General features: G+C 45.6%; 1 protein-coding gene across 13 annotated transcripts in view; it reads right to left on the reverse strand.

Annotated features, from left to right (window-relative positions):
• ptprdb (protein tyrosine phosphatase receptor type Db) overlaps positions 1 to 14520 on the reverse strand; it is a 62272-nt gene that overhangs the window by 45835 nt on the left and 1917 nt on the right. For 11 of the 13 annotated variants that reach the window (XM_071901806.2, XM_071901812.2, XM_071901808.2 and 8 more), the window contains exon 1: positions 4159 to 4300. Coding sequence is in view for 2 of the 13 variants with exons in the window: in XM_071901798.2 (XP_071757899.1) it covers positions 4159 to 4300; positions 5475 to 5620 (288 nt within the window). In the remaining 11 variants the exon portion in view is untranslated. Of the gene's footprint in view, positions 1 to 4158; positions 4301 to 5474; positions 5621 to 14520 lie in introns of those variants that run through there. The other 2 variants (XM_071901798.2, XM_071901799.2) reach the window with 1 other exon arrangement.

Consider the following 14520-nt stretch of genomic DNA (forward strand, 5'->3'; position numbering starts at 1 on the left):
CTGAACTCAATCAAACTGAACAGACACTATATTCTCCCTTGGAATCAAACAGGGACAGAGCAAATCAGATTCCGAAAACAAACGCTGAACTTTCTTCTCGGCTGCACTCCGAAACAGCGAGATAAAATGTCAGCTTCATGAGTCATCCATAATAAAGTGGATAAAGATAGACCTGGTGAGAAAGGACAGATGGGCAGGGGGAGTGTGCTTGATCGAGCCTTTGTGTGTGTGTGTGCGATTGTGCTGTATTTTATGAAGGAGGCGATCTATTTTAATGTTTTTCCCTGTTCTTTTTTTTTTTTTTTTATACCCAGAATCCCTTGTGACTTTATCCCTCCCGACCACACAGAGCCTCATTAACGGGAAATCCTAGCGCTGAACCGCGCCAAGGAGATGCTAATTCGGGTACTAGCCCATCGAACCAAAGCCGACGGGTCCTGAGACACTAGCTGTGCGAGTGCGTGTGTGGCCTTTTAACAGCTCCGGTTTCAATCAATCACAACGCCGACAAATGGAAACACGGACATAATAAACCAAGAGAACAAGATGAGTAGGTGTTTGTGTGTGTGTGCGAGTGCGAGTGCGTCTGCGTGGGCGGGTGGCAGAAGAGGGTGATCGCGCAAAATAGAGAGACAGAACGGAATGGAATAGACAGAGGAAAAACAGACAGAACAAGGGAGAGAGAGGGGGAGAGAGAAACGGAGAGAAAGGGAGAGAGAGAGAGAGAGAGCGCAAGGGACCCATAGAGCATAACAATCCTGATTCTCTCTGCTTTCATTATGCAAACGCTCACTTCAAAGCCAGCCCCTCGTAGGCAGGAATAATGCATTCTATTTCATCTACCTGGGGTGGGACACTGGGCTGAATGTGGAGGATGCACAGTTAGACTGCTACTACCGAGATCGTGCATCTCTCTCTCTCTCTCTCTCTCTCTCTCTCTCTCTCTCTCTTTCTCTCTGTGTCTCTCTCTCTTCTACAAACACACACAAAAACACAAAACGAGTAGCAAACGTGGACACACAAAGTTGCGTGCAGGAACCTACAACCACACAAAAAAAGGCAGGCATGCATGCATGTGAAAATGCACACACACACACACACACACACACACACACACTCACACACACACACACAAATACATAACACAAAGCTATTTTGCTATTGTGTGAATATTGAGGTTGATGTGATAACCAAGTGACAAGGTGTAAAGTGACATGAGTGAAAGGGTTTGAGAGGAATTGAATGAGCTGATGCGCATACCACACCACAGTAGCCACACACACAAAAACACACACGCAGACACACACACACACAGACACCCACATATACACATACACACAGAGCCAGCCCTCGGGGAGCTATCCATCATGGGGACAGGTGTAAATAGCACCAGAGTGTGTGTTTGGGACAAAGCCGCTAGAGTGTGTGTGCGTGCATGCGTGTGTGTGTGTGTGTGTACGTGTGAGACCGAGCTGCTGAGCAGTTAAGAACCCCCTGAGGTCAGAGCAGATGCGTAACTCGACACCCCCTCGGTGACGGAGCCCTCCACACATCCCAGTGTTTTATTTGGATGCGCTCCGACTTGAGCGTTTCCACTGTGAGAGATCCAGATCATTTCACAGCTCGTAGAAAAGCCTGCTCTCACAATCATGGGAACCGCTGAGCGAAACACTGTCCTCTTTATACGAGACCCAAATGTAACACACACACAGTGCACGCTGGATTTGCCGTCTGTAAATCTGTAACACTGCGAGTCTGGCCTTCCAATCATGGGAACTACTGTATGAGTGCAGTGCATGTGCACCTGCACACACACCTGTTTTTGTCATTCATGAATGAGTCACAGGATTAGATTCATATTACGGGGAATGAAGATGATTACACATTTAAGACTAGAAATTAGTTGGAACTTCACAACTTCATCTTTTTTTATGGCATTTAAAAGACAGAGCTTACATTTAGACACAAAATACTTAATTCAGTAATTCAGCAGTACCAATTCAGACTAATTCAAAAGGACACCCACTCCATTTTTTACCAAGCCCTCAATAATATCTCGCTGTACATTTGATCTTAAAGCATATAAATGCCTTCATTAATGCTCCCAAGATCATTATTATTTCAGCCTTTGCCAATCAGAGCCATTTACTGCAAGCCAAGGTTTCAATTAGCCTCGTTCTAATCCCCAGTAATTAAGCCGGCTGACCTTAACACCGGATCCCTCCTGTCAGTCAGTCAGTCACTGGAGCTGTCTCTGTACAGAGCCAGGGGACACGAGGAGACATGACTGACAAGACTTTTCGTGCGTACCTATGCGCATATGTGTGTGTGTATGTGTGTGTGTGGTGCGGCGTCTGTGCCTGTGACGGTGCGTGTGACTGACATTTGGACGGACAGTATATCGGGGGCTATTAGCCGCTCCCAGGTGGCCTCTTATTCATCCACAACACAATGACTCCTCAGAGGAGCAGAAAGGGGCTAATCACTACATAAAGACTGACTGTCTTAGATTAAGGGCGAGGTAGTGTGTGTGTGTGTGTGTGTGTGTGTGTGTGTGTGTGTGTGCACGTGTGGTCATGTTCTCTATACAGATAAAGATCGAAGAAGAGGCGATAGGAGTTTCCATCAAAGGAGGCCAAAGGAAAATAGACACAGAGACACACAAGCAGGAGCACACACAGATGTACACACACGAGTACGCATGCTCGGACACACACACACACACACGCACACACACACACACACACACCTACAAACGCACTCTCACACACAAAGCGAGTCATGTGTCTAAGAGACAGAGAAATTCTGGATGGATGGAGCGGAACAGTACAGAAGATGCAAAGAGTGGTCTGATGTGAATAATTTAGAGGTTGCTGTGTAGTGGCCCTAAGAGCATGTGGAGAGAGAGAGACGGAAAGAGAGAAAGGGAAGGAGGGAAAGCGAGAGAGAGAGAGAGAGCGAGAGAGAGAGAGAGAAAGAACTCTGGAAGAGAAAAACAGAGACAGACGAGGCAGAGAAAGGGAGCAGAACAGAGAGGAAGAACTGTAGGCTATGTGTATTATCCCTTGGAGAGAGTGGAGAGACGGAGCAAAAGAGAGAGAGAGAGAAAGAGAGAGAGAGAGGGAGAGGAGAGAGGAGAACAATAGGCATGTGCGTCCTTTCCCGACGAGCGTGTAAAGGCAGGCTGTGTGATTATCCACAGTTGAGCAGCTTCACTCACTAAGACACTCTTGAGCTTCAAACTACATAATGTTCTCCTAATGGACTCAAGCTAACACTAACATCACTATCTGCATTAATGGACTCAAGCTAACACTAACATCACTATCTGCATTAATGGACTCAAGCTAACACTAACATCACTATCTGCATTAATGGACTCGGCGAACACTAACATCACCGTCTACCTTGGTGGCCCCAGGCTGACGCAAGCATACCTACATTTGAGGAAACATCCCCCAAGCTTCCCATTTCGTCTGTAAAAATGGTTTTGAAGTTGCAGTAACATCACCAGAACAACATCGCATTAGACTCAGTAGTGTGTAAAAAACAATGTTGACTGGATTATACCTTTAATGGATCCCAGCCAACGGTGACATCCTCGTCTACGTTTAGAATCTCAACGCCAACATGACCAGCTACCTTTATGCATGCAAGCTAAATTTGAGTTTCATCATTATGATTTATGAGGAGCCACAGGTCAGCTGATGCTAACTTAATTAGATATAAATCTAAAAAGATGGCCTCTGTATTTATGGACACCGTGATAACAAGAAGCTGGGGTTTCCATCCAAGTATTTCTATGCAAATTAAGATGCATCAGATTATTAGGATGCATCAAGTTATTTGGAATGCTAAAATCTAAGGTATTTGTCAATAAGTGTCGAAATTATATAGAAAACATATAATATACAAACAAAAATATTTGTGGAATAAGTCATGAAATAGCGGAAAGACTCTTTCTCTTTGTAGCGGAAAGACTCTACAGGCTACATTTTACATTCAGGTACTTGTAATTTAAACGTTTTTTTGTGGCTTTTCAAAAGTTTCCATCAAAAATCAGCCTGACAGTTGGATGGAAACATGCATACAACTCAAGCTTGTGTGTGTGTGTGTGTGTGTGTGTGTGTGTGCGTGTGTGTGTGTGTTGACACCGACCTCGTAGCACATTGAGCCTGGTGGAGGCAGTGATCTCTCCTGCGGAGTTGGAGGCGTGACATTCGTAAATAGCCTCGTCTCTGGGGGTCCTCAGGGGCTGGATCCTCAGGACCGAGCCGGACCCGTCGTCAAAGTCTATCACCTGGTCATGGGAACAACAACAACCTTTAAGAAAAACCTCATCGAAGGCCTTTGCCCAGTTTTGAATTTATTGTGGCAGTAAGAAAAGCTGAAAGGACAGAGCAGGGGAGATATGGGGGAGAAAGTCCTGGGCAGGGTTCAATCCTTGGATCCGGAGTCTGTGATCTTAACCAGACCATCACTGGGCACTTTGAATCATCTTTCAGGTAGCGCTCGACAAGCCACTCACTGATTGAAAGCACTGATTGAAACTTCTGACTGCCTTGGAAGTGGGGAGAAGGGGATAGCGGAGAGGACAGACGGGGTTGAAGGCTGAGGAACGGACAGATCCTTCTCTGCCCCTCAGTAACTGCCTGCATGTCTCCGTTTCATGTCCTTTTCCATCTTTAGGATATGCCTAATTTTGTTATGTAATGGCGTTCATGATTATAGAGTTTTCAGTACGACTAAATCGGAAATTCAAAAACCATGCTCTTGCGTAAGCTTAATACAAGCATGCATCAGTAATGCTGCAGAACTGGATTCCGAATTCGGAGAATTTTTCGGCTAACTGAAATCCAATAAAAAGAAATCCCACCAAAATCCCTGACTGACAGGACTAAGGAGAGAAAATATAGGTAGTCTAAGCTTATATATGGCGGATTAAAAATAAAATACCTCCCCCAGTTATTTAATCACAACCAGGAAGGAGACCTGGAGGAAGCTAGACTTATTAAAGGGGAAATGCTCCCTGAGCTCTGGGTGACGCTGACCGGGGAGGAGAGCAGCTGGTTCGAGATCTCCGTCTAAGAAGGACTTTTGAGGTGGGGAAATAAATTAAAGGTTAGGGCCCTCGGGAAACTAATAAGGCTGCTCTATATAAGAAGCTCATATAGCCCGAGGCATCATCTGACATATGAAACAGTTGGATTGGGCAGCATGTATTTGATTTTGTTGCCATACTGTCTTATAACCTGTTGGGTGCAAATGAAGTAAAGCAGATACGCTGATTGAATCCATAAGCGTGTTTGGCATTATATGACAGTAATTACAGTCAATTATCCCTAGGGAGACTTTCTGTTGCATATATTATTAGGGAGAAACATTTTAAGCCATTTTACTATCATGAAAACGACAAAACTGCACTTTCTTGTCAATTACTACCAGTATTCCCAATATTTCACGCAGCATCCTACCTCAAATCTCTGGTTGCTGACTTTCTTGCCTTTCTTGTTCCAGACAATCTTGGGCTGGGGGTCTCCGGTGGCCTGGCACACGAAGGAAGCCACTCCCCCCTGGACTCCTGTTTGGTCTTCTGGGGTTCGCGTGAATTTGGGGGGCGCTGCATGGGAAAGATGTGTTCAAATGTTAATTTATCTCCGCGTTATGTGTTTTTAATATTCATTTCATGGCCTTTCGGTTGTATTAGATGGCATGGAAGGCTGATCGAGAAAGAGATGGGGAAAGATGGGGAAAAAATAAAAAAGGCCAAGTTCAAACCCACAACATCTATATGTGTGTGTGTGTTAAAGTGTCAGTTTATGCATGAATATGTGCATGTCACTAAATGTAGAACAGGAAGAATTTATTAATGGACAGTAATACCGCTCCCATAATGTGACAACAAATCACATTTTCCCCAGAACTACTGTATTAATGAGGCATCTTTAGTATGTCTCATATCTGCATATTTATACATACATGTATGGATTCTGTATTGGATTATCATGTGTTTTTCTTAGTGCACTTAAGCATCAGAATACCATGTAATGTATTTGCCATATAATCTGTCATCTGCACGTCTGAAACCATTATGTTTGGTATTTCTGTTGTATTAAAAAAAAAAGGAAAAATCCCAGTTTGTGTGTGAAAGGGAGATGCCGTGTGTGTGAGTGTGCACTGTTCGTGATAGAGAGCAAACAGAGGAACAGAGAAAGAGGATGAGATGAAAAGGGATGAGAGAGAGAGAGAGAGTAAGAGAGAGAGAGAAAGGAAAATGATGCAGTCACTAGGATTGTTCCAAAAATCCAAATCCAAATAGATCAGAACATTGTTGAACACTGTGGCTGGTAGTGTGTGCCTGGAAATGTGTGTGTTCGCCTGTCAGTGTGTGTGTGAGTACACCTAGGAGTGTGTTCCAAGTTTGGGAGTCTATTCTATCCGTGTGTCTTCCGGTGTGTGTTTGTGCGTGTAGGTGTGTGTGTGTGTCTTTTTTTTCTGTACATGTGAATATGTGTGTGCACGTTCCACCATGTTTTCCCTCTGTCCCTGTACCACCAAAGAAGCTTAATATTTCTGTGCCATAAAGGATTTATGAAGACTTACTCCTGACATGACCACTAAAGCCCCTCGTTCCGGGGACGCCAACAATATCATAACCGCGGCCTCCGCTGGATTGTGACATCATGACATCAAAAAGATTCGGCACGTCAGTCACGGCACGTCACCGCCAGCTCGCCTAATGGCATTCCAGCCAAACCAGAAAATCCCTACTTAAGGGCTTACCGCCAACCGCCCTGACAAAGGGAGAGAAATTGCTTTTTGCCGTTTAAAAGGAGGGAGGGAGAGAGGGAGAAAAGCTAAGCTTCTCAGAGAGAAGGAGAGAAACAGAGAGAGAGAGAGAGAGAGAAAGAGAGAGAGAGGGAGAGAGAGAGAGTGGGTAGAACAGAATGGACAGACAGAACATAAGAGTGAGTGAGACAGACAGACAGAGAGAGACGGAGAGAGAAATGGAGGGGGAAAGAGGAAAGAAAGGGAAAGCATGAACAAGGGAACGGGGGGGCGAGAGAGGAAGACAGAGCAGGAGATGGACAGTAGAGAGACAGAGAGAGACAGAGAGAGAGAGAGAGAGAGAGAGAGCGAGAGAGATTTACTGCCAAACATGGGCAGAGAGCACCAAGCTGCCCAATCACCTCTTCCCCTCACTGGCCCCAGGCCAAATCTACCTGAATGACTGAATGAAGAACAGTGTGTGTGTGTGTGTGTGTGTGTGTGTGTGAGTGAATGCGCGATTGTGTGTGGGTGCATGTGTGTTTTTGTGCATATCTTTGTATGTCTTTGCATGAATACCGCAATTCATACATGCCAGTGTGTGCGTGTGTGTGTGTGACTGTGTGTGCGATGCATGAGGGAGTGACGGAGTGAGTGCATGAGTGAGTGAGCAAATATGTGTGTGCCCATCCGAGAGAGAGAGAGAGAGAGAGAGAGAGAGAGAGAGAGAGAGAGAGGAGGGAGGGAGGGAGGGAAAGAGAAAGAATGAGGAGCGGGAGAATCGCTCTCTTAATCCTCTTGCTAATCTCTCCCCCACAAAACAAATGAAAAGTGTAAAGCCAGCAGAGCCATACTAAAAGGCAAGGTAGATCTTTCAATTGCTTTTTTTTTTTTCTATCTCTCCCCCGTCTCTTTATCCCTCTAGCCCCCTTCCCTCTCTCCATGTATCTTATGTTTAATTCTGTCTTAGTTTCCTTGCTCTCTCTCTTATTCTACCCTTTATCTCTCTACCCTCTCCCAATTCTCTCCCCCCCCTCCACAGTTGCACTCCTTGCTCCCCCTTTCATCCTCCTCCTTGTTTCTCTTTCTCCATCTCCTCCCTCTATCTCTGGGGTGTTACGTAAGTCTTCCTGTCACATTGACTGACTTAATGAGGGGCGGTGGGGGGGGGGGGGGGGGGGAGGATGCAACCGTATGCTCTGCTCTTCTCCCCGCTCGCTCGCTCTCTCTCGATTCCTCTTCCCGCTTATTTCTCTCCTCCCTGCTCTTTTCTCTCCCCCTGTATCGCTCTCCATCATTCTCTCCACCACTTTCTTTTCTCCGTTACACCCCTCTTATTCATTCTCCCTCTAATTCTCCTCCTTTCTCCCAAGATCATCAAGGCCTGGCTCTGGATCATTAGTCATGCTGCTTGGTAGGATTATGCATTGACATTTGGAGGTGGGGGGGCTCCAGCAAAAAAAGGGCACTCAGATATTTTTGGGGAGGGGTGGGCTTGCCTGTATGGTTATTATTGGAAGGACACCATGTGACAAAACAAAGATGGACACAGAAATTCCTCAGCATATCCCAAGGCGGAAGTGAGGGATAACAAACGAGTGGGAGGAAAGTCCACAGGGAGATAGAGATTCAGACGGAATTAGACAGTGCCAATCTTTTCCCCCTGTTGGTGTGTGTGTGCGTGGGGGATGGAGGTATGGATGGAGGGATGGATGGAGGGATGGACGGAGGGTGGCCTACATAATGTCGCCATACAGTGGGATCCGATCTACACAACAGATGGCGGGGATTACAAAGTCAGCCCCCCTTTCCCGGACCACTTTCGAGTCGCGGCGGAAGACGTGTGATAAACTCTGATGCCGGGGTGAAAGATCTCCTTCATGCCCTTTTTTTTGCCCTTCGATCTTTTAAAATGGATGAAAAAGAATAAGGCCGCCGGTTCGAAAGGTGAGAAACTGCGGCAGTGTTATGGTAGAAAACAGAACAGTGGCGTCCTAAAGTTTCCCCAGCAATAATTTGAATATTTCACACACACCTCGCAGGCACATCACTGAGTTTCTAACTAAAAATTGGACAGTTTGTGATTCTTGCCAACTGGAACAGGCCCTGCTGTGCTTCAACTCCTCCAGTTCGCCCGCTGCGCCGCTGAACCTCACTTTGATTGGGATTGTAACCGGAGATAATTATAAACATCGCTTCTTTTGGATAAACCGCCCCTCAAAGGAGCTCGGAAATCATAACGGGGGTGTCGGGGGTCACCGGAGGGGGAGGAGGGCTTTCAAAAGGAGAAGTGGCGAAGACAAAATGAAGCTAATGGGAATGTGTAGGAGAGTGGAGGGACTTAGTGTGGCTGGCAGATGCTGCCTTAACCTAGGGGGACGGAGAGAGAGGGATAGAGTTTACAAGAACAGATGCTAGCACAGAGCCTTCAGGGAATATAGGACGATAGTGTATCAAGATTAGGGGAAACGTATAACAAAAAATGAAACTGAAGAATGGAGAGTGCATTTTTGGGGGAAAGAGAAGAGATGGAGCTAGAGATGGAGGTCCGAGGCTGTGAGGGCCAAAGTAGAGAGCTGGGAAAATGTGCTGAGTCAGGGGTTCCCATACGTTTTCATGTCAAACACCCCACCTCCCCAGCAGGTGGGGAGATAACAGTAGGAAAAGAGAAACCTCTGATCAGAATTCTTACATTCTGTGCTAACTTCCAGTGAATTAAATAATAATGAAATTGAACTATTTTACTTTGGGGAGTGCTGTGCTAAGAGATTTGAACTCTTCACTCCATTCCCACAGATTCCCCCCCCCCCCAAAACTCCAGAAAGATGTTTCAATTTGTGTGCCCTAAATCACTTCGCTGATCTGAGGCGGAAACGCAGACGGGCCTATCCAAACACATCAAATCAATGAATGGCAGTGAAGTCGGCAGCGTGAAACAGAACGGCCCTGTGGTGCTGCAGGTATTGAACTAAGAAACGGGGAATAGGAGAGCGAGGGTAGAAGGCCCACTGAGATGCTACATTACTACAGAGGCGTAAAACCCAAGACAGGAGATGAGGAGGAGCAAGCTGAACTTTCATAGGGAAAAGAGACCGGTTTGAGGTGTAAGGAGCAGATGGGGGAGCCCAGATGCTAATGGTAGCTAACCCTGCGGGTGTGTGTGTGTCTGTGTGTGTGTGTGTGAGAAAGTTGAATGCTCGGGTATTTCTGCTCACAGTCCGAATAGTGGATCATCCCTCTGAGGAGGAAGGAGATAAATGGTTATTGAACCTCCCAATCAGATCGATATCAGGCGCATCCCCTTCGGAGACTTTCGCAGATGATGCTGGCTGTGTGTGTGTGTGCGTGTGCGTGTGTGTGTGTGTGTGCGTGTTAAGTTTTTACAGAATCTAAAAAGGCTGCTCAGAATGTCGGTGCAACTTGCCAAGCATCTGTGCCTGTTCTTCAGATTTTCCTGTTTGTGTGTGTGTGTGTGTGTGTGTGTGTGTGTGTTTATGTAGATAGCTGGGCAGGCAATGAGTAATTACAGCCCTTGCCAGGGAAAGATCCAGCTGCGTAGTGTTGTATATGGTGGTGGGCGGTTAGCTGATGATTCCCCAAATGAGAACTGAGTCAGGCTTGTCAGACAAGTTGAGGAACGAGGCCAATATCGGGGCCCGAGCCAGGACCATGATAGCCAGCCTCCAGAGTGGGTGGGCAGCCGGCCAGCACCATAACTTAAAACACATTAACATCAAACCAGCACATTAAGAGCGAATTATCAGCTGCTCGTTTTTGTCCTGGAAATGAAATTGGATTGTTGGGGCCAATAAACACAGAGAGACAGCTATCATCCTTCTGCAGCACACATAAGTGTTAATTAGAAAACATTTGGTGAAATGGGCTATTTCAAGATAGGAAATTAAATTATACACAATTGAATGCCACAGTTCCTGATAAAACTTCACATTCTAGATAAACAAGGATTTAAAATCTCACGCAGGGTGTAAGCGTCCATCTATCTGCAGCGGCACCTCAACTAAATCGCGAGTGTTAAATTATGTTTGTTCAAACACTGTTTTGTTGCACATAAAACTGTTTGTCCCGGAGTCATTTGTGGCCACTCCTTGGTAAATGTATGGGCTATGTGGATTAACTTTGGTCTAGCTTACTTTGTCTTTACCAAGCAGCAGATACTGTTAGCAGTTTTACACTGATTCTACAACATATGATAAAATGCACATTATTTCTAATGCCGATAGTAATGCATGTCCAATTAGCATGCCACTTACCCACCATAGCTGCCCCAGGGTCTGGCTAGTGCCTAGTTAATCAGGGTTAATTTGTTAGAAACACAAGGGGAGGAATTAATCAAATAGGGTCTCCTTTTATACACAGGTCATTAGAAACACATGGGCTACCCACTGGGTGCTTTACTTTACTGGGTCAGCGCTGGCTTCCCATAAAGAAGAATAGAGGGTGTTCTCAGCGCTCGTCGCAGCGCATTACTCACAGATCGCTGCTCTGCTAAGTTGGAGCTAAGCTAATGCTATCAGGGCCTCTGCTATTCACAGACGGGTGCACCTGCTAAGCTAACGCTAAGCTAACGCCGGTCAGATCCCATTTCTCACGGATGGGCGCACAGCTATGCTAGCTGCTAATAGCCTCACTGCTCTGGGCCAAGTACTCCAGCAGCACACTAGGATGCTTCAGCAGCAGGCCGGCCAGCTTTCTGTCTCATCAACATGGGCTGTCTTCCTCTCTTTTGCCAGCCTAATCCGTCCCGCTTATGGATTGACATTAATTGGTAATGATGGAAAACTTATTGAAGGACTCAAGCGCTACAAGGTCACTGTGCCACAAATTCTATGAAAATGGGGCTACAGCATTCCAAGGCACATTGTGTGTCCTCCACCCAGAATGTAAACAGCAGTCCTAATAACACACATACAGTAACCTTTTCATTCAGTTAAAACAATATGCACGGTACAAGGCTTTTATCAGCACATACTTGTGATTGCCATTTTAATTTTGTGTGTAGGCTACACTAGTTCTGAACACTTTTGTGGTTTGACCTAATTCTGTCAGCTTCTGTGGAGAGATGTGGCACCGAGGTTGATGGAAGGGGCTGTTGAGCATTTAGATTAGGCTGTTTTGTCTTGAACACCTGACCATGAACACCTAGAGATGTGTTAAGATTTTAAATGCAATACAATATATAACGTCAGAAAATATACCATACATTATTTAGATAATGACCAAAATAAGTCGATAGGTTTTAGTGTTGTCAAAGCTAGATTTTGACCAATGGTTCAATGGCGGCCTCTTCGTCATTTGGTCCTCCTTTCTCAGTCCACAGTAGAAGTCGCCCAGTGTTTCCATCACGTTCTGAACTGCCAGGAGCAGATGTTGACATTTTGACATTTTGTACTGTGGTATGGGTTATCATGTCACCCCGGATCTTGCCATTTCTTTGCACTTCCACTGCGTCAGGCAATATCAGTTAATCACAGAGAAGAAACCCAATCCATCTAAGAAAATAACTCTGCTCGGCTCCGTTTCACACCCCAAACTAATCCCCGGGGCAGCGACCTTTGAACCTCGCGACCCTGCCTCTTCATCTCATTCCAGAGACTCATGACTTCACCTCATCCATCAGCAGCCAGGAGCCGTGACGCTTGCACGAAACCAGATACTTACCACACTGTAATCTCTTGTCTAATCTAAACACTACACAAGCTTACATACATATATATACGCAAACAAATTAGAATAAAAACACACACAAGCACACACACATGCATGCATGCGCCAACACACACAAACAAGCACGCACTTCTGCCTAATCTTCTCTTATAATATTGCAAGTTCTCTGGCTTCTTTATCCTGACATGCCCTTACTAAACAAATGGTGTCAGCTTTTGCCCAACTTGACAAAGGTATATCTTTTCATAGTGTATCAAATGCATCAAATATGCTATAAAAGCTGCTTAGTGTGCAGGTATGGGGCCTTGAACAATAATAGTAATAGTATCTATGTCACAGGGTAACCACCACATATTTCACTTAGTCTTAAATTTCTGAAAAATAGAAAAAAAAAAAAGATGACTGAAAACACACTGCCGCAATATGACAAGCAGAATCTAAATTGATAATAAAATAAAAAAACTAAGCTGATGGAATTCACAATATATAACTCAAGCAATACAGACCCTTGACTGTGTGTTTGGGGGAAAGCTGAACAAAGCGCTGACACACTAAGAAAGCGACTGAGCAGCTGGTGTTCGGTGCCTTGCTCAAGGGTGCAAGGTAAGCAAAAGCAGCGGCGCTGTCACTGTGGGAGACTGACCCAACCACCTTTCAGATCCCAGTCAGCCTCTCATACCTCAAGGCCCTGCGGCGGCCCGCGGTGTGGTGAAACGCTGACAGGTCAATCACTCATCGCATGAACCGCTTCCATGTTGCCAGTGTCGTACAGAAGCCTAATATCTCATGTATGAAAAGGTCATTTTCTTTTTCAGTAACTGAGAAAATCTGGTTTTTACTACTGATGCCCATGACATTTTTATATCAGTGCTTTGGCTTGGTCAAAAAAAGGGAAATAGGAATTCGCAGCTTTTATAAGACACAAGTGCTTTGATGCGGACCGAGGGTAAAGTGTCACGTTACCTTTAGCCTCCCTAGGCAGAATCCTAAACCGCTCTCAATGGGTTTTGCACAGTCTGCCTACGAATGCTGCAATACAACAACACTTTACTACCAGAGCCTCTGAAAAACGAGCCGGTTTGTTATGTTCTGTAGGAGTTGTATTTCAACTGGAATTCCTATTTCATCCGAGGATGACAGCTTGTTGTGTCTTGGGGTAAACGGGGGTCAGCGGAGAGAAGCCTGTTGTTGTATTGTTTCAGCTCACCCTGAATGACGCGCGTGTGCGGGGAGAGATGCCGCTAACACGGAGCGCTGGCCTAGTTTGCGACGGGATCAGGGCATTATTCTTAATCCAGCAGATAGATGTCATATGCACGCACGCGCACACAAACACATGGAGGGGCAAAGATGGAGGCAGAGAGAGGAGAGAGAGAGAAAGGGAGACGTGACACAGTGTGCAAACACACATTTTGCAAATATTCGCACACATGCGAAGGGAAGTGCGCTGTTTGCATTGTCACACTAGCGCTTATATGGAGATCGCACATATGGTGTGCGGTCACGCAATGCTTCCAACTCCGCACATGGGATACTGTTCCATCTCATTGTCTCTTAATACCCTCAGGTCCACTGTGTGTGTGTGTGTGTGTGTGTGTGATCAGTGAAGACTAACGTGTGTAACAAGTGTGAAAGACATGAGATGTATGCTCTCTCTCTCTCTCTCTGTGTTTGATGGTGTTTCTAAAATAGGTGAAGATGAAAATTTCTCTGTCCAGACACAGCGGCGTCAAATTGGATTCTGGCCTTGTGATACCCCCGCTATGCTTAAAATATATTCTGTTCATTCGGCATTAAGTTTCACTGAAGATAAGTGCAAGTAAGAGCAATTTTTCAGAGTGTGTTTAACATTTCAAAACACGCGCACGCGTGACAAGCGCCGAAGATGTCAGCGTCCCGGCAGCCTCCATTTTAATCCTCAACATTCAAAATCTCTGAGTCCCCACTGTTGATATCGAAAGAGGCACTCCGTGTCATACACAATGAGATAAAAAGAGAAAAGAACAGCCTTTCCTCCCTTCGTTTCCCCTCAAGCCCTCCGTCCCTCCCTTCTCACTGGATTACACC

Source organism: Centroberyx gerrardi, chromosome 3 (genome assembly GCF_048128805.1).
Source record: "Centroberyx gerrardi isolate f3 chromosome 3, fCenGer3.hap1.cur.20231027, whole genome shotgun sequence".
NCBI lineage: Eukaryota > Metazoa > Chordata > Actinopteri > Beryciformes > Berycidae > Centroberyx > Centroberyx gerrardi.